The 25,674-nt window shown below is 56.3% G+C and overlaps 1 protein-coding gene across 1 annotated transcript in view; it reads left to right on the top strand.

The window, feature by feature from the left end:
* The window catches only part of ERGIC1 (endoplasmic reticulum-golgi intermediate compartment 1), an 84,748-nt gene that overhangs the window by 35,811 nt on the left and 23,263 nt on the right, over window positions 1-25,674 (top strand). The window contains exons 2-4 of the mRNA XM_036241385.1: window positions 7,636-7,697; window positions 14,659-14,731; window positions 23,495-23,589. Of these exons, the coding sequence (XP_036097278.1) occupies window positions 7,636-7,697; window positions 14,659-14,731; window positions 23,495-23,589 (230 nt within the window). The remainder of the gene's footprint in view (window positions 1-7,635; window positions 7,698-14,658; window positions 14,732-23,494; window positions 23,590-25,674) is intronic.

The following is a 25,674-nucleotide window of genomic DNA, read 5'->3' as shown; positions in this document are numbered from 1 at the left end:
GACAGCACATGGTCACCTAACTGCCTAGCACTTGGCTCCGAGGGCTCGGAGAGGCTGGCGGCGGGGCTGACCAGGCCAGAGCGCCAACTAAAACCCTTGCTGGCTATTTTTGGGCCGAATGACCCATCACTTCCAATGACTTGCTCCTAAATGGCGTCTCGTTTCACGAAGCCTTGGAAACAGTGACATCACAAGCTCTTGCCTGGTAGCCGCCCACCACAGAGGGACCGCGATTCGTCTCCAGGAGCCGGGGAGAAGTGAGGCCCGAGCAGCAAAAGTTAAAATAGCAAAGCTGAGGCATTCTGCTATGAAAGGAGATGACAGGAGAAACCCATTAGTCAGACGTTTCCAGTGGCCGTCCCCATGCCGGTTTATTTTAGGCGAGGTTACGCAGCGTCCTCGACCTAGGCCAGATGTGTCCGTGAAGCGAGTTTCTGTGAGTGGATCCTGCGTGCCCGTGGCCTTCTGGTGCCGGTGTATGTTTCCTCCTAAGGAGTTTGTTTTCTCCTAAAGAATAACGAGGTTAGAGGCACGGATTCGGCACCTTTTTGATTAAATTAGTGACACCTGCCCTGGCCGGTGGCTCAGTGGTTAGAGCGTCGGCCCGCATGTCGAAGGGTGGGGGGCTCAGTTTCGGTCAAGGGCACGTGCCTGGATCGCAGGTTTCCCCGGCCCTGACCAGGGCTGTGCGGGAGGCAACCATCGATGTGTCTCTCTCTCAACATCGATGTCTCTCTCTCTCTCTCTCTCTCTCTCTCTACCTCCCTTCTACTTGCTGTAAAAAAATAAAAAAATCGATGGCAAAAAGAAAGAAAGAAAGAAAGAGAAAATAAATACATGAAAAATAAACGAGTGACACCCGGACTTACCGTACCGTTAGTAACTCATAAATCCAGATCGACTTCATTTTCTCCTGCTGGGTCCTTTGCCCAGTTCTTTCCAAGTCAGCTCTGCTTTCTTGGAGGCAGAGGGGCAGGGAGAGACTGCTTCATCCCGGTCCCTGGTCTCCACGGGGCTGGCGATCAAGGCTGGGGCCGCTGGACGACGCAAGCTCAGTGGCACAGGAGTTTGACCCTGCACACAGCGGGGTCTCCCAGTTTTAGTGCTATGGATGTTTGGGGCACATAGTCCTTTGAGGTGGGGAGCTGTCCTGTGTACTGTAGGATGCTAATTAGCATCCCTGAGCTACTAGGTACCAGTAGCACCCCCAGTGTGACCATCAAAAATGTCTCCAGACGTTGCCAGATGTCCCCTGCTTGTCAACCACTGGCACAGGACTTGTCAAGAGCGCGCGAGAGCGAGGATTTCACCAGCATTTTGCTGGCTTGTGTTTGTTGTATATACTCTGAGTTGAGTTATACCTTGAATGGGGCAAGCCACCCCTCTTCTTGGGGCTTCCGCTTTCTCATCTACAAAATAAATGGGTTTGGACGCCATGGTCTCAGAGTACCTTCTGGACCCGGCAGTGGAGAGTGTTGAAAGCAGGAGGCCCCTGGGCGCCCCGTGTTCGGATCCTGGCCCAGCAGGTGGGAACCTCTTGTCCACCTGCCTCCAGCTCGGTCCCCCTGAGGTCCACTTGGTGGTCCTCTTGCTTTCGTTGACGCCCATTCTGCCTTTGTAAAAAGTGAAATGTTTAAATATCCACGACAGTAGAAGAGCCCCGAGGCCTTGCCCCCAGATCCCCACCGTCCCCTTCGTCCTCCCCGTTCCTAAGGCCGCCAGCGGGCTCTGTCTGCAGCCACTCGCGGACTCGTCTGCTCATGTTGGTTTTCCAAGGGCCTGGATTGGGCAGAGCTGGCAGCCAGTGGGCCAGGTCCTGCCCTTGAGAAACTCACAGTCTAGCGGGAGGTCAGAGAATGAGCATTTTTTATTTGACAACCATAAAGAATCCATCCCCAGGCTCTCTCTGTTCACGGCTAAGCCGTTCTGGTTCTTTTTTTTTTTTTTTATCCTCACCCGAGGACATTTTTCCATTTTTTTGATCAGATAGAGCAGGAGGGAGAGAGAGGAAGAGAGAGAGAAACATCCATGTGAAGGGACACATCGAGTGGCTGCCACCCGCACGACCAACCAGGGCCGGGGACAAACTGCAACCGAGGTACATGCCCTTAGCGGGAACCGAACCCAGGTCTCTCTGCACCGCAGGCCGACGCTCCAACCGCTGAGCCAAACCGGCCAGGGCCCATTCTGGTTCTTTAACTTTTCTTCTTCAGAAGTGTTTTCCACCCAAAGGGCCCTGGGTTGTCCCCACATTGTTGGGGAAAGCAGCAAGAACATGAAGGAGGTCTGGATTCAGATCCTCACAGTGGCACTTCGTAGGTGTGCGAGCTTAGCCACGTCCCGGCCTCTCGAGCCTCATCTGTAAATGGGTTAACAGTGCCTAACTGGTGGGTTAGCCGAGATAATGGGATGAAAACGTGCTGGTCCAGGGCCTAGTGTGAGCCTGGCGCACACTGATGTGCACTATGCATCCCTTTCCCCTCCCCCTTTCTCGGTGCCCTTTCGTCCACATTCTTTAGACAGCGAGCGACCACAGCTAATCTCATCACTGCAGTGAGGGGCTGACTAATGTGAGCCAAAGAGGACAGCTCACTTCCCTGTCTGTCACATGCCTGAGTTCTCACCGTCTTCCCTGTGGCCCATTTTCTTCGTGACATTCACTGCTGACTCACTTGGCTTGTGGGCAGCTCTGAACCCGGGGTCTTTCTCAGCTCTCCCTTTACCCCACCATCACTCCCCAGCTCGGATTTTGCGGCGTGGGAATGGGGTGATTATCAGAGAACATTCTGTTTAGGTGGCCCTCACAGGGAGCCAAAGGCATTGATAGATCGGCAGCTTCATGAAGGCAGATTTTGCGGCGGGGAATGGGGTGATTATCAGAGAACATTCTGTTTAGGTGGCCCTCACAGGGAGCCAAAGGCATTGATAGATCGGCAGCTTCATGAAGGCAGATTTTGCGGCGGGGAATGGGGTGATTATCAGAGAACATTCTGTTTAGGTGGCCCTCACAGGGAGCCAAAGGCATTGATAGATCGGCAGCTTCGTGAAGGCAGGGGCCGGGTCGACCTTGACCACTTTCATTTTCCCACCATCCAGAACACTGCCAGTAGGTACTTCGTAAATATCTGTTGGATGAATGAATGCCGTGTGAACTGGTCCCTGTCTTCCAGTAGATTCCCACCTGCTCTGCGGCATCACCTTTGGAAAAGCAAATAAACAAAACCTTGAGACTTCAATTGACCAATGACTGAGCTCTAAACAGAGCCCCACAAGTGGAGGGCAGTGGAAGGACCGTGGCCTGTGGCCTTAGACTTGGGTTTGAATCCCAGCGTGGCTAATCGTGGGCTGGGTGACTTGGAGCGAATTGCTTATGGCTAAACTTAGCGTTCTCCCCGCGAAGTGGGAAGTCAGTGTCTGCCAGGGTTATTGTGACCGTTACATTCAAATGTGTCTGTGAAAGAGCACGGCAGGCGGTGATCTTGGTTTTGCACCGTTCTCTTTCCGGAGCACCTGCCTCCTTTGATGCCCGTTGCTCCGCAGCTCGGTCCAGGTCTAACCTCCTCTCTTAGACCTTTGTTCCCCCAGCCCTCCACCCCTTCCGCCCCCAGTGAAGACAGATTCTACCTAACACCAAATACACTCAGCCGACATATGTCAAGCCAGCTCTTCAAATCCAGATGCATAACAGGGACCAGGCGGGTGTGAAGAGAGCAGGCTGAGAAGGGTTTTTCCATGAAATCTTCTCCCTTAAAATATTTTTTTAATTTCCATTAAGTTTTTTAAAATGTAACTTTTCACTTGGAAATAATTCTGCTTGCAAAATAAATTTGGCACACAAAATACAAACACTTCCCACATGCCCTTTACCCAGTTTCCTCAAATGTTAACCTCTTGCATAACTAGATATTGTCAAAACCAGGGAAACAGCATGATGCAGCATCTAATTCAAATCCCATCAGCTGTCCCACCGATGTCCCTTTTCCCACATGGGACGTTCCTCATGTTCGGTCGTCAAATCGCTTCGCCTTCTCCGGTCTCTGCTGGTTCCTTGGTCTTTGCTGCCTTCCTGACCTTGACACTTTGAACAAGGGCTGGGGCCAGTCATTTTGTAACGTGCCCTCCAGCCTGGACCTGTTTGTTTTCTCGTGGTTCATGTGAGGTTGTGCGTTTGGAGCAAGGTCTCCCCAGGCGCGGTGGTGTGGCGGCTTATGACACGGTCTCCTACTGGTGACACTCCCTTGGTCACTTGGTTACGATGATGTCCGCCGAGTTTCTCGTCAAGTTACATGTTTTCCCTTTGTAATTAACAAGGATGTTGTGGGGAGGTACTTTGTCAATGTCCTGTTCCTTATCAAGCTTCTGATGTATTCATTTCTCGGTATAGATGCTGGGCTTCCGTCTTTCTTCCAGTGGTTAGAATCTCTCACTGCGATTGTTGACTTGGGTGTTCACGTGCCCTTTTCTGGCCAGTGGGAAGCCCTCGAGCTGGCTTCTCGTCCTTTCGATATGTCTCCATCATCTTGGAGCACGGACTTGCTTTCTGACATGAGACGATGCTCCACGTGCACCTTGTCTTTTCCCTGCCCAGCCCTGGAATTAGCCATTTCTCCAAGAAGCCGGTTTCTTTGAGTCAAGAATGACATTTAGAGGCCAGGAGTTCAGTGCCAGTTGCGTCTGTTACTGTCTGCCTGTCACTGTTCCTGGAACCTCTCGGTGGAGCGAGCTGGCAAACGCGTGCACATGTGATGTGTGTGTACCCGCACGGATATTTCTGTACTGTGCACGCTGGAAGTCAAGAATTCACAGCGATTCCTCCGTCTCCATGCTAACACCACGGGGCTCATTCTGCTCTTCTCTCCGTGTGCCTCCCCTGCGCCTGGCCCCAGCACCCTGGCGGCGTGCGCGCATTTCATCAGCCCCTGTAACAGTCTCCCATCTCTCCCTCCGCACCCTTTCCCAGCCTGATACTCTGCCCCGGGCCACCCTCGTCGTCACCCTGAGCAGCTCTGACGTCCCATAAAACTCCCAGTTTTGAAATGATGGCCCATATGGTTTTTATTTATTTTTTTATTATTATTATTTTTTTATCCTCACCCAAGGACATTTTTCCATTTTTTGTTCAGATAGAGTAGGGGGAAGAGAGAGAGAGAGAGAAAGAGAGAGAAACATCGACATGAAAGGGACACATCGAGTGGTTGCCACCTGCACGACCCAACCAGGGCCGGGGACAAACTGCAACCGAGGTACGTGCCCTTAGCGGGAAGCGAACCCGGGTCTCTCTGGACCGCAGGACGACGCCCTAACTGCTGAGCCAAACCGGCCAGGGCTCATATGTTTTTTAAACTGTAAGTGCCACCTGTGGGCCCTGGATGGTGACTGGTATGAACTGGACCAGGAAGCTGGCTGAAGCCCCTCCCACTCCCAGGGACACGCCCCTCACTCCTAGCCAGGGCCATGGGCTCGCTCTGGGACCTACCTTCTGAGGGCCTCTGCTCTTGCTGCTCTCGCTATCCGGGCTGCTCTTTGCTGCACCCCCTTCCTCCCCCTGCTCTGCTCAGACACCCCTGCTGTGGGCAGCTTCCAGGTTTCCCCACGTGCCCCTTCCGGGCTGCCCGGCGCCTCCAGCTGACCCCGTGATGGAGCACCTCAGCCTTCTCCTTCCATTTCCTTTGTCCCTGCTGCTAACCCACGGGTACCTGGGGCCGGTTTCACCTCCACGCCCTGGCCCCTAAAAGAGGGCCCAGCACATGGTAATGAGCATCAATAATCGTAACAGCGGTGCTCAAATAGCCTTCCTGGTGCCAGGCTGGTTCTTAGTGCTTTATGTGCTCAAATTCGACTGTTCTTAACCCCATCTGTGCGATAGTTACGATTGTTGCCCCATTTTACAGACAGCGGGACTGAGGCACAGGGAGGTTAAGTCAGTGGTGTGCTCCAGGTCACAGCGGTGGAGTCCCGTCTGGCCTCTCACATGAAAGGGGAATCCGTTTTCAGAATAAGGGAGGTGGGTAGGTGTGGGTGGCTGAGTCATGGTCCCACCAGAACCACCACCACCACTACCACCACCACCACCACACGCCAGGGCCTTAGGGCCCCAAGCACATGGCTGAGCTGGTAGGAGAGAAAGTGGCACCTTTTAACTTGGCGGCCACAGACTGTTTCTCCCCTGAGGTCTTGGGAAACCAGGTTCACGTGTCATCCGAGTGAGCACACCAGAGGCGCGTATCAGATCTTACGCAAGACTTTCACACGATTGCATCGGGTTAGCTAACCTTCCCAGTCACTGAGGGGGAACCACATGCCAGCCCGTCACCCAGGAGGGCCGGAGCCACAGCTGTGACCAGAGAGCCTGAGAGCACCGCGTGGACTGAGGACTCCACTGGAAGGACTCCGTGGGCAGCGTCTGTCAGGGTCAGGTGCAGAGGGGGAGCCGAGTGCGTGAGGAGCCCCCTGAGCAGGCTCCATGTCCGATCTGCCCACACTCATGTCCCTCGCCCCTCTCCATAGCCTGGTGGGTCTGGGATTAGTAGCCCCATTTTTACAGACGAGGAAACTGAGGCTCAGAGAGGTGACGTGATTTGCCTAAAGTCACAGAGTGAGGAGGAAGAAGATCAGCCATTATTTGAACTCAAGGCATAGTGATTCAGGGCCTTATATCTTAAACAGCTGGCCAGATTTAAACCCATGGAATCTGGCCCTGGCCGGTTTGGCTCAGTGGTTGGAGCGTCCGCCTGCGGTCCGGAGAGACCCGGGTTCGGCTCCCACTAAGGACATGTACCTCGGTTGCAGTTTGTCCCCGGCCCTGGTTGGTTGTGCGGGTGGCAGCCACTCGATGTGTCCCTTTCACATCGATGTTTCCCCCTCTCTCTCTCCCTCTCTCTCCCTCCCACTCTATCTGTACAAGAAATGGAAAAATGTTGTCGGGTGAGGATAAAAAATAAAAAAAAATAAAATAAACCCATGGAATCTGAATGAGTCCCAAACCCCAAATCCTTCCGCCACGCCCACAACCCCTGTCGACTGATGGGATCCCTATGAATGAAGGCATCCGCTCTGCACCGGCACTGAAGCCCACGTTAAACGAAGCCAGAGCCGTCACGAGCTGACGCTGACCCTGTGGGTCCCGGGAGGGTGTTGGAGTCGAGGACATCTGCGAAGCGGGGCGCAGGAGTGGAAAGCAGAGGGTGAGGTAGAGAGGTGACGCCGTGGAACTCGGGAAAGACTGCTCTCCTGTTCCCTTCGACGCGAGAGAAACCGACACTTGGGGGATCAGCTCATGCCACGAATGCCTGTCAGTGACTGTTATGTGCCAGACCCACACTAGGGCCTGGGGGCAAAACCTCACCAGGTCCTGCCCTCGTGAGAGTGACCTTCTGATGGGGAAAGACCAGCCAAGAAACAAAGCGAAGTGTGGGGCAGGGTCCCCTCAGGTGCTAATGAGTGTCGTAGGGAAGTGTGACGGGTAAGGGCAGTGTGGGGGGCAGGGTCCCCTCAGAGGGGTCCCACAGCCCTCTTGGTGGAGCTGGTTCTGGGGAGAGCCGTGGCTTGGGCCATGTGGCACGCCAGCCACCTCGTGCCCTGTGCCTGATGCAGCCCTTTGTGCCCACCTCACCCCTGTCCCTTTGCTCTCTGCAGGTTTGACATCTACAGGAAGGTGCCCAAGGACCTCACGCAGCCGACGTACACGGGGGCCATTAGTGAGTAGCCTGCTCGCCCTTGCCCCCCCCCCCCCCAGCTGGTCCGGGAAGGAACGGAGAGACAGGAGGAGGGAAGAAATGGTGGGCATCTCGCCAGGCCCTTCACGTAGTCCCCCCTCATCTCTGCCCTCACCCTGACCTGGGCGTCACGGAGTCCGGGCAGCACTGGGTTCCAGGAGACACCAGAAACCATTATAGGAGCTGCCCTGGCATCAGGAGACTTACTTTTCTCTTCGGACCTTTAAAACGATTTGCATTTTTGACATAAGCATGTTAATTTTTTTATTTTTAGTTAATCCTCACCTGAGGATATTTCTCCATTGATTTTTAGATAGACTGGGAGGGAGGGAGAGAGAGAGAAACATGGATGTGAGAGAGACACATCGATTGGTTGCCTCACTCATGACCCTGACCAGGGCTGGGGATCGAACCTACAACCCAGGTATGTGCTTTTGTCTGGGAATCGAACCTGTGGCCCTTCCTTCCACGGGCCAATGCTCTAACCACTGAGAATACCGATCAGGGCAACATAAGCATATTTTTAACCATTTAAAAAAAATAAAAATCTGCCCTGGCTTGTGCGGCTCAGTAGTTAGAGCGTCGGCCTGAGACCCAAAGGGTCTCAGGTTTGATGCCTGGTCAAGGGCATGTACCTGGGTTGTAGGGTCGACCCCCAGACCTGGTTGGGGGGGCGCATGCAGGAGGTAACTGATCGATGTGTCTCTCTCACATTGATGTTTCCATCTCTCCACCCTTCTCTCCCTCTCTTCTACTCTCTCAAAATCAATGGGAAAAAATCCTTGGGTGAGGATTCACAAAAATAAATAAGTAAATACATAAATACCTCATCCAGATTTGGGGTTCTAAGTGCCCTTCTTCAGCGAAGGACCCAGGGCTCCTTGGAGAAGTCGCTGATTCCGGGGCAGGAAGAGCCCAAAACAAGCCCGGGGTGCCGGGTGCCGGAGAGGAGGAACAGAGGGCGGGTCACGTCCGTGGGCCGGGGAGCCGGCCTGGGGGAGAGGCCAGAGACCCCGGCGGGGCCAGCTCAAGTAAGTAAATGAGGGCGTTACCGGCTTGTCACCCAAAGAACTGAGAAAAGGTCCACGTGTCCATACTGATCGAAGTAAGTGGGGGGAAAGGGTGACTCTTCCAGAGGAATCCAAATAACACATGTGAATATGTCCCCGTCCCCGAGTTAGAACTTAATCTCTTCTTTTGGAGCGTGGGCTGGACTTAGTGACTCTCTTGTGAAGAGGTGAGAATGGAAAGGAAATGGTCCCGTGGCTGGGGACACGCCCGGGCAGTACCTTCACCGAGGGTACATCAGCCAGTGAGATACCACGTGGATGTCACGCTCCCTCGGTGGGACGTGCTGGGCAGGCACCTGACCAGCAGGGATCTTCCCCCAAAACCTCAAGCCAGTCTGGCGAGAAAGCATCAGACAGCTCGCGACGGGACAGTCCACAGGACACCGACAACCACCGTTCCGGAGTGGCACGGTCTTGAAAGCCACAGAGAGACGGAGGAACTGTCACAGGTTCAGAACAAAGGGCACGAGAGGCCTGGAACGTGGGGCCCTGGAGCTGCTCCTGGAACAGAAAAGGGTCACCAATGGGGAAACCGGGGATCTGCATCAATCTGTAGCTTGTTGAGTAATAGTACCGGACAAGGTTAGCATCCCTTCTGGCAAATCTATCAGAGGTCGGGGTAAGGGGAAGCTGGGAGAGGGTGTGTGGGAACTGTCTGTACCATCTTTGTATCTAGTATTACCCCACAGTAAAGTTTATTTAGGAAATAGAAAAACAAACCAAAAGTACTAAGCGAGCAGGAATGATTTAACCTCACTTTCCGGAGGAGAAAACGGGGTCAGAGAGGTCAAGTGACTCGCCTGATGTTTCACAGCTCGCAAAAGATAGAGCCGGACTGGGACTCGAGGGGCCTTCCTGCCCCCTCCCCGCCTCCTCAGTGCTTGGTGTGGGAGAGGGACCATCCCCACAGACTGTCCCCTGCGCCAGGGCAGGCCGTCGCCAGGTAAGGGGATGACCTCACGGACTCCCCCAGCCAGGCTGGTCGAAGTAGCAGATGCTTCTCCAGCCCTGAGTCCCCAGTCCCTGGGGAAGGGAACAGGCTCGGGGGACCAGAAGAACTGGGTTCATTCTCCCATTTAGCAGCTGGGAGACTTGGGCTAGTCACGTCACCTCTCTGAGTGTCAGCTTCCTGATCGGGGGTTAGGGAACATCACAGGTGTCAAGTGTGGGGGACCTGCTAAGTCCCCAGTCCACGGATGACACCCTTCTACTGGTCACCACCCCCGTGGGTCTGTGACTGCAGAAGCTGTGACGATTTGTGCCTTGAACCCCACAGAAAGGATATTCGGGGGACACAAGAGGAAAGGGGCTTGTTTTTCTGCCTGTTCAACTGTTTGATGAACCTGGGCCAGAAACTTCAATAAAAGGCCTGTCCCCTTCCTGCCACCAGCAGACAGCTCGCCCCTCTTCCCAGTCTCCCCCATCTAGAGGGTGTGTATCCTTGTAGAATTTTTTAAAAGTACATCTGGGCGCTGATATGCGTATATCATTGTTTTCAGCACAGACGGGCGGGCGCCACCTCCCCGGCCCTCCTTCAGCTGCTAGGTCCTGGGCACCGTCACACCAGCATGTGACGGGCCACCGCGTGCTTCTTCCCAGCTGTGTCATGCTGCCTTACGGGCCCGCCCCTCCGTGTCTGTGACCAGCCTTCGGAGGGTGGACGTGGCTGATTCCATTTTACTGCTATTGCAGACATCCCTGTCCACGTCTTTTTGTCTCCTTGCACAGTTATTTCTGTACGGTAACTTTCCTAGACCCGGAGTCACTGTGTCAAGGGGCCTGTGTGTTGTCAGGTTGAGAAGGTGCTGCCCGTGCCCTCCACGTGGTCTCTTCTGCGTCCCAGTCACGTGCCCGGCAGCACACCCCTCACACAGGAGGAAAGACATGAGGCCTGCGAGGCCCGGCTGCCATCCAGTGAACAGATGTTTATACCCGGGTCCTGGGGCCTCGGTGATGAATGGGCTTTGGTCTTTGTCCTGGAGGAGCACGCGGCTGAGCCGGGCAGCAGACACACAAACATTTCCTGACGTCGTGATAAGTGCTATTAATAACTGAAGAAAGCAGCTAGCGCGCTGGAGACTCACAGGTCGGGTTTGAATTTTGCCTCCTCCACCTACGCGGCCTTGGACAAATTCATTGACGTCCCGGAGTCTTGGGTATTGGGTCCAGCGCCCCCTTTGCGGGCCACCCCCTCATCAGCATTCCCCTGGGGTCACATTCCTCCTGTCCAGTGCCTGAGTCAGTCTCCGAAGAAGTCTGGAGTCGGAGAGCCTTAGCGTCTTGCCCAAACATGGACGAAAACACCCTCATCGAGCCTTTAGTAGCAGGCCTTTCCGGCTGCAACACCTCCTGCCCGGCCTGCGCACTTCTCGTCCATTCATTCCACAAAGATTGATTTCCTCTCTCCTCTGAGCCAGGCACCGGGCTAGACCCTCAGGCCACAGTGGTGCTGAGACGCCGGCTGTCTTCCCTGGCTGGGGATGCGTGCGAGGAGCAGACACTGAACTCCAGTGATCGGGGCTCCTGGACGCTTGGGTTTCGGCCCAGCAGCCGCGTGCTCACGGTGTCCACCTGCCAGCTGGACCAGGCTCCGTCAGAGCCTTGAACAAAGCGCACGGGTTTCAGAAAGAGGCCTGCCGGCCCTGCCTCTCCACCTCCGATCTGGACGCGGAGAACTGGGGAGCCCGTTTAGCAGGCTCGAGGCCAGGAAGGCAACTAGCAGACCTGGACAGACCCAAGTCAGCACCGACCTTCAAAAACACCTGCTTGTTTTGGGCTTGCTCACTGCTGCAGCGTCCTGTGGATTGCTGGGGCTTGAGGGTGGGGTGAGGGGGGTGAAAATGATTCCGAAAAAGGGGTCCCATGTGATGTGAGGCTGTTCAGAAAGAGCGCAGGGTTCGGGGGAGGCGCGTTTGGCCCGCTCGCTGGGGTCTTTCCCAGGGCGCATCATCACTGCCGTTTGCCGGTGAGATGGGGTCGTGAGCCGGGAAACTCGCACTGTTCCCTGCAGTGGATTGGCTCGCAGCCGGAGAAGGCTCTTGAAATTCATTTCTAGGCCATAAGATCAAACAGGCCTGCACTCTGTCACCTGATGTGGTGCCTGCTCAGACGCGGGTCGCAGGGCGCACGCCTTACGCTGCTGTTTGCGTAGAGAAGAAGGTTCTCTGTTCGTGCGCGCCTGACCAGGCAGGACACGAGACTGACGGTGGTACCTGGAGCAGGAGCCCGTGGTCAGGAGTGAGAGAGACTCACGGTGCATGTGCCTTTCGGTGCAGCCTGACTCCTTTCTTATGTGGGTGTATGAGCTCTTCCCCCCAAAGTAAAACCCGTTCATGCTGCTCCATACAGCTCTTCCAGAGTTTGGAAGAACTGGGGGGTGACTCTAATATCCCCCATGTCTTGGTGTGGTTTTAGAAGCTTGTTGGGGACCCGGGGGGTGTCCCTGGGCCCTTCCCTTGGAGCCTGAACTCTGGCATTGGCTCTAGAACACACAGGTTCCAGTCTTGTCCTCCCTAGTGTAGCCCCAAGACCAGTCTCTCCCTTTCTCTGAGCCTCCATTTCTGTACCCTCAACATGAGCTCATGTCGCCGTCCAGTGAGTGTGCAGTGACAGCTGTCCATCAGGGCTCCCAGCAGCGCATATAGTGGGTGCCCCCCAACACCCATTCTCTTTCCTCCTCTCCCAGAATGCACTGTTGACTGTTCATGGATGGATGGATGGATACATGGATGGATGGATGCATGGATGGATGGATGCATGGATGCATGAATGGATGCATGGATGGATGGATGCATGGATGGATGGATGGATGGATGCATGCATGCATGGATGGATACATGGATGGATACGTGGATGGATAATAATGATAATAAAAATACTACTGCCCTGGCCGGTTTTGTTCAGTGGTTAGAGCATTGGCCCGTGGACCAGAGAGTCCTTGATTGGGTTTCCGCTAAGGGCACGTACCTTGGTTGCAGTTTGTCCCCAGCCTGGTTGGGGTCGTGTGGGTGGCAACCACTTGATGTGTCTCTCTCGCATTGATGTTTCTCTCTCTCTCTCTTCCTCCCTCTCTCCCTCCTGCTCTATCTGAAGATAAATGTAAAAATGTCCTCGGGTGAGGATAAAAACAACAACCAAGTACTACCGATGATGATGGTGACAACTGGTTTCAGCGTCCATGGCGCTGGCTCAGCCAGTCCAGGTGCCAGCTGTCAAGAATGCAGCAGAGACTGGGAACGCTCTCTCTCTCTGCAGGAAACTAAGGGTCAACCCATTTGTCATATCACCTTCCCCAAAGCACCAAACGTTTTAAAGTCTCTGATGAAAACCCTATGAGCTAATGCTAGAGCTATTATTACCTGCTAAGCACTGTTTCCAGCTCAGTCCCGCATTGTGGAGGGTCTCAGAGCAGCCTCATAAGGCACGTACAACTAGTGTTGCCATTTTACAGATGGGAAAGCTGAGGCAGGGAGAGGTTAAGCGACTTTACTTCTGTATCCAGGGACACAGCATGTGAGCCCTTGCCCGCTACGTTGCTCTGAGAAGCCCAGCCTTACACAGCAGCTGTTGATTCCTCCGGTGTGCCCAGTCCCGGGCTGAGCACTGGAGCTGTGGAGTTTTTGCCTTCTGGGGTGTCAGTCTAGTAAGAGAAACAGCCACAGATAACCATTAAAGTGTGGGGAGTGTTCACACAGAGGCTGGGAACATAGCGGAAAGAGTAGACAGCTGCACTTCTGGGGACCGGGTGAGCTTCCCACCAGGAGGGACAGCTCGTGGACCAGAGTCCCGTGCTCAGTTCCCGCTAAGGGCACGTACCTCCGTTGCAGTTTGTCCCCGGCCCCAGTTGGGGTCGTGTGAGTGGCAACCAGTCAGTGTGTCTCTCACATCAATGTTTCTCTTTCTCTCCCCCTCCCCCTCCCACTCTATCTGAAGATAAATGCAAAGGTGTCCTCGGGTGAGGATAAAATTTAAAAAAAAAAGAATGGTCATTTCGCCCTGGCTGCTTTTGTTCAGTGGTTAGAGCTTTGGCCCAAGGTCCGAAGGGTCTCGGGTTTGATTGCCAGTCAAGGGTATGTACCTGGGTTGCAGGTTTGATCCCTGGCCCCAGTGGGGGTTGTGCGGGAGGCAACCAACCAATGTGTATCTCCCACATCAGTGTTTCTCTCCCTTCCACTCTAGCTAATAATAATAATAATAAAAAAAAATCAGTGGAAAATGTCCTTGGGTGAGGATCAACCACCAACAACAAAAAATGGTCTCTTCTCTTGAAGCCCAGAGCTCAGTGTCCTCATCTTCCTACTTCGATGGGGACACAGGCACAGCGTTAATGGTGCCACAGCGGCTGGTGACAGACGTGTGGCCCAGCACTGGGAGGAGGCGGCGTGGTGGGCCTGTGGCAAGCTGGCGAGCTCAGAACCCACGTGCTACACGGGCTTGCGTGCGCTGCAGTAGCCAGAAATCTGGACTTTTACGGGAAGTCTCCAGATTGTTCCTTGCTGACTCCATATTTTAAAATATGCACCACTTGAGCCAAACGGAACCCACTTGTGGGCCACCACGCGGCTACCTCTGGTTTTGACTGACTTCCGCGTGAAGGGCTCTGTGGAAGCAGACGGGGGTGGCCCCGAGGGTCTGCCTGTTAGGGGGTGGCCCACACGGGAGGGTCAGATCAGTCCGAAGTGAATCTGCCCTCTGGGGGCGGAGCTGCTTCCTACTGAGACCAAGAGTAGGAAGGGGCTTGGAGGGTGTGTGCAAGGTGGGGGGTCTCTCCCACTCCCTCTAAGCAGCTTTCCCTGAGGGCGGGGAGGGGTGTGGCGGGGCTCCTCCCGGTCAGTGCCCCCCCTCATTGTGTGTCCCTGTGTTGTTTCTTCCAGTCTCTGTCTGCTGCTGCCTCTTCATCCTCTTCCTCTTCCTCTCGGAGCTCACCGGATTCATAGCCACCGAAGTGTAAGTTACCCGCCCGCACTCCAGCGCTTCCCCCTGAGAAGGGGAGGGGCTGCGAAACCTCAGAGCCTCCCACCTCCCCTTCCAAGCCTGCGGCTCCACGCTCCTGTTTCCTGAAAGGGGTTTGAAGTCAGAGCAAAAGCGCACACCGCTTCGGAAAGCTGGGGAGGAAGTTTGGGTTCTGTTCTGGGGGGGCTCCTGGGTCCCCAGATGGACAGCACTCAGTTGCTGGCTTTGCCGGTCCCTTTGGCTGGCCAGGGGGCTTTTCCTCCCTCTGACTCACCACAGGGTCACCTGATGTTAAAGCTGGAAACATTCAGGGAAATGGTGCCACGTCCCACCTGAGGGGGCGGGGCTGCTGACGTCCGAGCCCGGCCCCTCGGCTGAGCCCCTGCCCGGTTTCCAGGCCCCACTGGTGAGAGTCAGTGTGGGCTCCGGGCAGCAGCTGACACATCGCGAATCCAGCCGAGTCCTAGTCAGTGCTCGGGGCCTCGTGGAACACAGATGCCGATGGAACTATTTAGTCCCGGCCTCGTCGGACGCCCCTCTGAGAGGCGTCAGACCCAGGAGCTTCCTGCCTTGGCCGGGGGCTCGGGGCTTCTAGGCCTCTTTGTTTCTGTGTTTACAACTAGAAGGCCGCCACGCCCCCGTCCAACACGGGACTTTTCTCTTCTGCGCGTGCGATGTCTTGATTCCCTCTGCCTCTCTCAGCCACACAGTGGGGATGGAAAACATAGCTGCTTAGACCCTGGTGGCCTTGTGGCTGTAGAAGCATTATCACCTTTAACCCTCAAACAGCCCCTCTCTACAGATGGGGAGACTGAGGCTCAGAAAGGCAGCGGACTTGCCCACAGTCGTGCAGTTGGGAGTCGGTTGCATCTCCCCTGAGCCTTTCTGGATGTATCATCCTGCCTCCACTGGGGTGAGAGGGTTTGCCTCCCTCTCCCTCTGATCTTTTTTAACCCGATGGCACCGGAGCCCAGGGTCCCTCACAGAGTGGGGGGGGGGTGCCCTGGGAGGCCCAGGGCCAAGGCTCTGCTTCATTTCCCCTTTGCTGTGTGATCCATAGCTACGTTGCCAAACCTCTCTGGGTCTCAGAGTGGCTGGTGAAACATGGGAGAGTAGATCAGTCACACTCCTTTCCGGGTCTGGGGAGGCTTATTTGTTTCCCAAGGCATGACCCCTGACCCTGCAGAGGTCAGAGAAAGGACTCCGTGTCCCGCTCCACAACCAGCCCCTGATGGGGGATGATCTGTCTGCGACCATGTCTTTCCGTCTGCGCACATTTGGGCCATTGACGTCTAGGGACCACCCCATCATGAGTTGGAGTTTGAGACCTGCCGGCGTTATAAAGCAGACCGGGCACCCGCTGGTCTGTCTAGGCTGCGCCCCATTCCCTGGGAGGAGACTTGCTGTGCAGGCCCCTCGTGTTCTAAGCAGGATGAGAGGGGTACACGTGTGATAGCAACGAGGAGGAGCTGGACGTGCCGGCAGTGGGCACAGGTGCCAACACGAAGCCACAGAAATGTGCGCTAAGAGCTTTGAAGACGGGCAGCAGACGGGCGAGGGGCTCCGTGAGGCTTGCACAAGGTTACAGGCGTACCTCGGAGGCACCGCGGGCCCGGGGCCAGACCACAGTGCAGTGAGGCGTCATCTTTTTGCTGGGGGGGCCTTGACTTCCATGTGTAAAAACGCATACCCGTGAAGCTCAGTAAAACGAGGTATGCCTCTATTTACCCAAAAGGACCTATTGTAGCATTGGTTGTCAGTAGATCTGTATCTCTTCATGCATTTCCTCATTGCATGTTTGCCCCAGCCCACACTGAGGAGGCTGTAAGGTCCTGAGCACCTGGTGCATGGTAAGTGGCCCGTGAATGTCATTTCCTTGTCCTCGCCCTGGAGTTGAGAACCCCACTTAGCTCGGCCCACAGCGAGGCGGGGTGCTGAGGCAGACGTCAGAGCTTGCGTCGAGCAGGTGGGGCCCTGGCTGCTGGGTGAAGGGCCTCTCTAGCCAGCCAGGCAGATCCTTCTGTGTACCCAGGGCAGGGCTCTCGTTCCCAAGAGCACACTGTTCCCACCGCCCTGACTTCCTCTTCCTGGCTCCTGGGGGCACCCTGGACATGCTGGTCCCACCAGGTCCCTGGAGAGGAAGCAAAATAAGGGTGAGGGGAGAAATCAAAACAAGAGGCTATTCATCGAGTGTTCGCCCGTGTCCGGCCCTGGGCTAGCGAGCCCTTTTCCATTGGCAGTGTGAGTGGCTGCAGAGAGGGAGGAAGTGGGGACCAGAGAGTGACCTGTCAGGGCCGGAGGCTCCATTCACAATGATGCACTGACCCCCATGCCCCCTTCTCTCTGGTGCCACATAACCACAACACAGAAGTTGCCCAAAGGGAGTCTGGAGGGGTGAGGACTGAGGACGAGGATGGCTCCTCTGGGGCCTTCCCTCTGTCAGGAGCCGGTCTAACCCCCGGGGAGCCCTGCCGATTTGGGGAGAATGGAAGGTCATGATTCTTTTCCTTTTTGGAGCAGCTGGCCCTCCCTGGCAGTTGTGGGACCACAGTGGATCAGCCCCCCACGCTCCATGAGAGAGTAACCCAAGGAAATGAGGTCACCGCTGGTTGGATCAACATTGCTCCAACCCTGGCCTGTGGTTATCAGTGACATAAGACGCTATTCTGGCCTGGCCCGGTGGGAGAGAGGCCTGTTTGTTTGGGTGGTTGGACTCCAACCTGGGCCCTGGATAAGCCATTAATTATGCTTGGGAAAGTGCCCCACACAGGGTGCTGGGAGGCCTCACTTTCCAGGGGAGCAAACCCCGCCCCCCACCACCACGGAGAACGTGGCCACAGAACATTCCAGCCTCTGCCCAGGCTCTGGCTGCTCTTGATTATTGTCTTGATGAGGATTTATAAGAACCTATAGCAACTGGAACTGTCCACGGATAATTTGTAGCCTCATACCACTCCATATAATTTCCAGTTCTGATTTTATACGGTGGGCGACCAGGTGCCAGCCACCCAGGTTAGCGATTTACGATGATCAGCTCATTTAATCATCACAAACCCCCTTGAAGTAGGTACTGCTTTAGCATTAGCCCCCCTTTTCAGCTGGGGAAACTGAGGCACCAGGAGGCTAAAACCACAACGAGGTTAGTAAGTGGTGGAGCCAGAGTCAAACCCAGGTGTGTCTGCTGCCAGAGCATCACCCCAGCCTGTCGTCCCACCCTTTTCTGCCCAGAGCAGGTTGGCTCCCGGGCGCCTGGAGCCACTACATCTTGGTCGGAATAGTTGACTAGGACTTGGATGCTCCCTCCCGGGTGAGGTGGCTGTGAAGGCAGTGGGGGCTTGGAGGTCACCTTGACCCGTGTCCTCACACGGCCCCCTAGCAGGCCCAGAGCGAGGAGGCCAGGAGCTTAAACAGGAGGAGGAGTGGCTTCTCCCTCGCAGCACAGGTACCCACTCTTTCCCCGATCGGAGCCAGGGCCGGGTAGAGAGCCCGAGCCGCGGGAGGCAGCCACGGGGGCCTGCAGGCTTCTGAGCACGGAGTGACAGGGAGGGGGGTGTGCCTCAGAAAGCTCACCTATTGTGAAGAGGTGACCCTGAGGCCAGGGCCCAGGTGAGGAGGCAGGTGACCCGAGGCAGACAGGCTGAGGGCCCTAGGGCGACAGCTGTGGATAAGCGGGGGGCAGGACTGGGTGTCTGCGAAGGGCTGATTCTGGGGGCATCATCAGCGGGCAGGTGAGAGTGCACATACCCGCGCCTGGAATGGGCAGGGTGTTCAGCCTGAGCTTCTTGCATAACCTGCGTCTCTCCTCCCCTCCCACACAGGCCCCTGCTTCGGGCCCACGGCTGTGTGAGTTTCCATTAAATCCGGTTATTAAGCATGGAGGTCAGCGACTTTGGGCAGGAATCCGAACTATTCAAGTGCTCTTTTAAAAGCAAATAAAATTGTTTTCCATAGATGTCATCGGACTCACCCCTCAGCCGAGAATTTCAAGGCCCTTCGTGACATTCACCTACGCACCCCACCACTCATACCTCCCCAGGTCCCCTCCCTCTGCCTACATGGCCACGGCTTATCCCCCTCCCACACACCCCCCGCCAGACTCCATGGTGCTGTCTGGCGTCCCCCACCTGGAATGCGCCCCCACTCCTCCACCAGCCCTGGCCCTGTGCTGGTGGCTCCGAGCCCTTGTCTCGTGGGGGAGCCAGATGCTGCTGCCCATGGAGTGTGGCAGGTGGTGATGGGGAGGCTTTGGGGGCACAAAGGGAGTGGACTCCTGAGCACCTCCATACCCTATTGCTGTCTGGGTCATCGGCGGGGGTGACCACCAGATGATGATCAGAAAGATGGTGACACCGTGTCACAGGTCTGTTTGGGGGCCACGTGCCCCTCAGTTTTTCAATGATTCATGGTCTGTCCAGTGTCATTCAATGGAAAGAACATGGCACTGGGCTCCGGGGGCTCTAGGTTCAGAACGTGCCTCTACTTCCTGGCTGTGTGACCCTGACCAGTCTTGATCTGTCCCTCTGAACCTGGTTTCGTCCTTGTGAGAAGAGAAAAGTAACCCCTACGGAACCCTGGCTTGTCCTTTGGTCATGACACGAGCAGGGCCAGCCTTATGCAGGCCTTAGGATTTTCTAGGGCTGTGTGTGCTCTGCGTCTTACACACGTGAACACATTCCATCCTCACCGCGACGCAGTGCCCCGGAGACTTGCTGTACCTGTGATTGTCAACTCGGCAAACACTGCTGTTAATAACGATAAAAGCAGTGGACATTTATCGAGCACTTACTGTTTATAAGATTGTGCCGTGGCTGGTTTGCCTCCACCTCACCTCTGGGGAAAGGCAGGCAGATGGAGGCAAAGCCCTTTGGCCAAGGTCAGTCAGCCAGTGGCGGAGGCAGGATGTGAACCCTGAGAGCTTGGACTGCTCCCGTGATGCCTCCTACCGAGAGGGGCCTGCGCTCTCCCTCCGAGGTGAGTGGCGCCCGCCCGCCGCCCAGCCGCTTGCCACTTCCTCGCCAGTGCTCACAGCCCTGGGAGGAGCCGAATCCTCAGCCCGGTTTTGTCTTTCTTTCCCTTTTCTGGGCGCGGTGTATATAACGTAGCGATGGCACAGATCTTAGAGATGAGGCTGGAGGAGTGTCTGCCTGTGTCTACGTTACGCCCATGTCACCATCGCCCCATCCACACACGTTTCCACCAGCTGGAGGCCCCCCGTGCCCCCCTCAGTCAGTAACCACCCCTGTCACCACTATTCTTTTTTACTTTATTTTATTTTTTGTGGTACGTGCCCCTAGCGGGAACCGAACCCAGGACTCTCTGGTCCGCAGGCCGACACTCAACCGCTGAGCCAAACTGGCCAGGGCCCATCACCACTATTCTGACTTCTGTTGCTATAGATTAATTTTGCCTATCTTTAAACTTCATAGACAGTTCTACCAGTTTCACAGTTGAGGAAACCGAGGATCAGAGAGATGAAGTGACTTGTCCCAGGTCCCCAGCTTCTCTGGCAGAGCCGGTGGGGAGCCCACGTCTGTCACTGCCCACGGGCCTTCTCCTCACCCTCGCTAGTGACAGGGAGGATCAGGCCCACGAGAGTCCCCAAACAGCAGTGAATCCAGAAAACACGCATTTTAGCTCCAAATGGGCTTTTTAAGTGACCTGTTAAAATGCGTCCCGCCCGGCAATGTGGTTAGCTGGCCTCGGCGGGCACGGTGAGAGGCTGCGTGGGCTGCGGAGCTGGCGGGGGGCAGGAAGCCAGCGCCCCGAACCTGTGCCTTGGACTCGGAAGTGGCCGTGTTGACCTCATCGGGCGGGTGGCTCAGGTGACTGAACCATTTACCCCACAGCCCCAGGCCCTTCAGGAAGGCGCCGGGGAGCCCCAGTTCTAGCTTACATAACAAGGCTGGCCGTGGGCTCTGCGGGTAGCGCCTTCCACCCTCCCAGCTCCGCAGCCCCTTTGTCCGGGCAGCGCTGGAGCCTGGGCCCCTGGGCTGGGAGGGGCGGCCTGGGGCCTCAAGGGTGAGCTCACCTTGGCACCACACCTGGGACTCAACTGGCTCTGCGAGCTGAGGTCACCTGGAGGGTTGCCAGGGGATGACATCATCCCACAATCCCGCAGTGATGCTCCAGGCCCTGCCTCCCAGGTGGGAGAGGGGCGTGGCTTCAGGGAAGAGCTGGGCTGGGAAGGGAAGCTGGAGCTCTCCCTGGGTGGCCGTTTGGTTCACACGGCCATCGGCCATCGGCCCTCGGCCATCGTTACTCGGCACCCTCCTGAGCTGCGGTTTGAGGCTGGGTGGGAATTGGGTGCTGAAGGGCGAGGAGGGTGAAGGGCTGTGAAGTCAGTCTCCTCCAGCATAGCCTGCGGGGTGCCCTCCACTGGCTCGGTGACCTCTCACCCCACACCCTGTGGCCTCAGAGGGCCAGGGCCCCCCTCGTTTTCCCCCTTGACCCTGGATGCTGAGGACAAGAAGGAGGGGCCAAAGGGAGCCCTGGGGCTCAGGCAGAAGGCTGACCTGGGTTAGGATCATGGCCTAGCCATTTCCTGCTGTGTGACCTTGGGGATGGGACTCACCCTCCCTGAACCCCACTGTCCTGCCTTTAGACGGGGGATCAGGACATTTCACGGGGCAGATGGGACAACGTGAGGACACACGGACCCAGCTGGGCCGGCCCTGGCTTGATGGGCTGGAGGCCCAGCGGTGTGAAGGCGAAGCTGTGTAGGTCTCTTGTTTCTGGGAACCTTCTTGTGACCCCCAAGGAAAGAAGCCCCGGGTGTGACTTTGAGTACCAGCCGTGTCACACTAGGGACGGGCACCAGGACAGGGTCTCAGTAAAAACAAAATGCCCTCGCCCCGGCCCAACTCATTCTTTCCCAGAGAGTAGCCACGGAGAAGGTTCCAGAGTCGGGCTGGGAGCCGCACCCCTTTATTTCACACCTGTGCACAGGCACAGGGGCCACCCCAGCACTGCCCATAGCTGCCACTGGGCCGGCCTGTGGACTCGGGTTCCCCCGCGGGCAGTTGTCTGGGAACCAGGCTTCCGACACAGCTCCCAGGGGTGTCCCCACGACACTGAGCTCAGCACAGCCTCGCGGGACCCCAGTGCCTTTGCCTCCCTCGGCCCACCCTCATGCCCGTCCACCAGTGAGTCCTGCCTGCTCTAGCACCCCCGCCCTCCTCTGCGTCCCCACCACACCCAGGCCCCCATCTGTCCCCTGCACCCTGCAGCAGCCTGCCTTCTGGTCTCCCTGAGGCCCAGTGGCCCCTCAGGTCCGCCCTCCTTGCAGCAGAGGGATCTAGGGAGGTGCAGCCTGACCGGGGCCCTGGGCTCAGGTTCAAGTGCAAAGGCCTGAGCATGACCTCGGAGCCGCCTGGCCTGGCCCCCACCCATTCTCTAACTGCCCCGCCCACCCCGCTTCCCTCTGCTCCACACGGCAGCCAAGTGACCGTCCTTCAGTTCCCGAAGGAGCTGTGTCCTTCCCACGTCCAGACCTCTGCCGCACTGTCCCCAGGGCCCCTGCTCCCTCTTTGCCAGGACATCCTCAGCTGCTATCTCCTCAGAGAAGTCTTCCCAGCCACTGTCCCGGAGGGCAGCCGCCCCGTCCGTCCCTCCCGGGCCGCCGTAGCTTTCCGGGACAGCGGTCCTCGTCGATGGTGAAAGCTACGGACCGGGGGGCCGTGTGTCTGAGCTCCGTGAGGGCAGAGGCGCGTCTGTCTGGTTCCTCCCTCCAGCGCCGGCCAGGCTGGGTGCTCAGAGTGCTGGTTGAATAAAATGAGTGTGGCTCCCAGGTCCCAGTGTGGTGCTGTTGTCCCCAACAGCAGGGTCCATGGCTGTCCATGAGGCCGCTGCTCCCAGAGATGTCCACATCCCCATCCCTGAAACCTGTGACTATGTTACCTGGTGTGGCCAAGGGACTCTACAAGGTGATTGTGTCAAGGGCCCTGTGACGGGAGGGTGATCCTGGGTTACCCGGTGGGCAGAGTGCAATCACAGGAGTGCGTCTGAGGAAGGAAGTGAGGAGGCAGAGGGGAGAGACCTGCCCCGCAGCGGGCTTGGCGTGAAGGAAGGGGCTGGGAGCGTGGCGGCCTCCAGAGGCCGGACAGGCCCGAAGATGCGTTCTCCCCGGAGCCTGCAGGAGCCCAGCTCCGCAGACCGTCTGCACGCCTGACCTCCAGGGTAGACGATCACGGGGCGTTGCTTCACGTCATTAACTTTCTGACAGTTTGTTACAGCAGCGGGAAGAAACTGATACATTGCTCTGTTTGTTCTCAGGCCTGGTACCGGCGGAGGCTTTGAGAGCCGGGACCTGAGGATGGGCGCCCAGGGAGTCCCCGACCTCACAGTGGGGTGGAAGGGGCACTTAGAAGGAAGGAAGGTGCCGGGGGTTCGCTGGCGCCAGGCTCTGGTCCCTAGTAAGGCCCGCAGTTCTCACTGACTGTTTAGATCTCTCCATTCACACCCCATATAACAGACACGTTCACAGAGGTGGCATCTGCCGAGTTCCCACAGAGAGTGGCAGAGCCAAGATTGGAACTTGAATCTGACTCCCATGTTCTTGCCAGGACCCCAGTCCCTCCCTCCCAGTGGGAGGCCAGCATTTGGAGAGCGCCGTGGAGGGGGAGCCCCGCAGCGCTGGGCTCCCCAGAGGGGAGTGGGGTTCCTGGAGCAGGAGTCACCACGTGAGGGGCCCCTGGCTGTCCCCTGCAGCTGGGGTGGGTGCCCCATCTCAGCAAAGGCTCCTGTGCTTGTCTCCCTCAGCGTGAACGAGCTGTACGTCGATGACCCGGACAAGGACAGCGGGGGCAAAATCGACGTCAGCCTGAACATCAGTTTACCCAATCTGCACTGTGAACGTGAGTGTTCCCAGCAGCCCCCCGCTCCCTCCGGCAGTCCCCTCCCTTAGGCAGGGCCGCGAGCGCAGAATTGGCGGGGTGACCAGGACCCGCGAGGGAACGGGGCAAGCTGCCAGCATGAGATTCTCCTGCTCTTGTGGGGAGAATGTGAACACATGGGGATGTACTCGGTGGTTTTCTGGAATAAAAAACAAAAAACTGCCCTGGCCCGTTGGGCTCAGCAGTTAGAGTATCGGCCTGCGGTCCTGAGAGACCCGGGTTCGGTTCCCACTAGGGGCATGTACCTCGGTTGCAGTTTGTCCCCGGCCCTGGTTGGTCGTGCGGGTGGCAGCCACTCGATGTGTCCCTTTCATGTCGATGTTTCTCTCTCTCTCTCCCTCCCACTCTACCTGAACAAAAAATGGAAAAAAGGTCCTCGGGTGAGGATAAAAAAAACAAACAAAAAAACTGCTAACGGCGGTTATCTCTGGAGAGTGGCCCTGATGGGAGGGGGTCTTTTAGGGCAGGTTCCCAAGAAACAGAATTCGGTTCTCCACCAATGATTTATTGAGGGAGGGCTCTCAGGAGGGACCTGTAAGGGCATTAGGGAGTTGGGAGGACAAGCAGAGATGTGTGGCGTGTTACCGACACCACGGTTTGTCCCGCCTGGTAGCAAGGGGCTGGGCTGTTGCTACCCGCATCCTTGATGCCCCTAACGGCTGCAGGCTGGTGTGTGGGTGATGGGTGGGGTCATATAACCTCCCAAGCATCGCAGGGCAAGGAGACCTCTAACCAGCCAAGAGCAGTCACCTGAAAAAGGATACAGCTCTGATCTGGTGGCGGCCCTCGGAAAACTTCCTTTTTTATTTCACACTATTTTGTTTGTTTCATCTAAGAGAATGAATTATTTGTATAAACAATTCACTGAGTCTAGTGTGGGGCATTAGATTCTGGCTCCTTTGGTGAGTAGAACTATGACCCTGGCTAAGGTAACCTCTCCGAGCCCCGGGTTGCAAGTTGTTGAGAGGATTGAGAAGCTGATTTCTTGTGGGCAAGTGGATTGGGTGTCCCCTCCAGGACTGGGGTTCTAGCTGTTCCTTTGCCCCAGCCTGGCACGGAAGCCCCTTCCTTCCTATCGAAGGGCAGAACACTGGGTGGGTCGCAGGCAGAGATAGAGAGTCAGCCCTGTTGCTGCTTTTGGTGAGAATTGCATCACAATTTCGAATCCACAGTGGGCCCCGAGCCAGGGAACCTGTTGAAATAGGTCGGTTTTATTTTTATTTTATTCTCTTTCTCTTAGAAAAAGAATTCATCTGGCAGCTTCTCATTCAGGAATTGGTCATGTCTCTGGAGCAAGGAAATTCTTAGGCCAGAGAACGGGGACCAGTGGGGCAGGGGAGGGAAGGGATGTGGTTCTAGGCTCCGTCCCAGCTCCAGGCAGCGGCCCAAGAGGGGCCAGCGACCCGAGGCTGCGGCCCAAGGGGCCTCGCTGCTCTGCAGGGCATCACTCGAACCCTGGCCGTTCCTGCTAGAGCCCCACACCCTGGCTTTTTAAAGAAAGAACTTCAATTTTTATTACAGAAAAAAAAATGTGTGCTCATCACTGTACCTTTGGAAATTCCAGAGCAGCAGAGAGAGAAGATCGTCACTCACCCCTCACGACAGCATCGGCTGACATTCCAGGCCACTCCGTCCCCTTGGCTTTTCCTTTCTGTACATTTCCAAACCCGCTGAGATCATGCCGCGTGTGCAGTCTCACATCCTGCTGGAAAAAGCATGGGTTTGGGGGTTACACAACTAATACAGGAACCCATTTTTAAATTTTTTTTAAAAAAGGTACATGTTCAAAATACAGAAATAGATAGAGAACAAAGTAAAAGAAACACATGTTCCCCGGTGTGCCACCTACCCCAGAGGAAGCCTCTGCCGGCAGTTGAGACCCTCCCCCCACCTCCTGTGTCTGTCGTTCTGTCTGCCTGCCCATCTGTCAACATTCTTTTGTTCTCCTTTTCCATAATCGGGACCCGACCGTATGGGACCTTTCTGGGGTTTCTTTTTTCAGCTAACATCTCGGAGCTGTTCTCACATGACTCATGAGATCAGTGG

Source organism: Molossus molossus, unplaced genomic scaffold, assembly GCF_014108415.1.
Source record: "Molossus molossus isolate mMolMol1 unplaced genomic scaffold, mMolMol1.p scaffold_m16_p_4, whole genome shotgun sequence".
NCBI lineage: Eukaryota > Metazoa > Chordata > Mammalia > Chiroptera > Molossidae > Molossus > Molossus molossus.
Note: the sequence above shows the minus strand (reverse complement) of the source record. Positions and strands in the feature narration are given on the sequence as shown.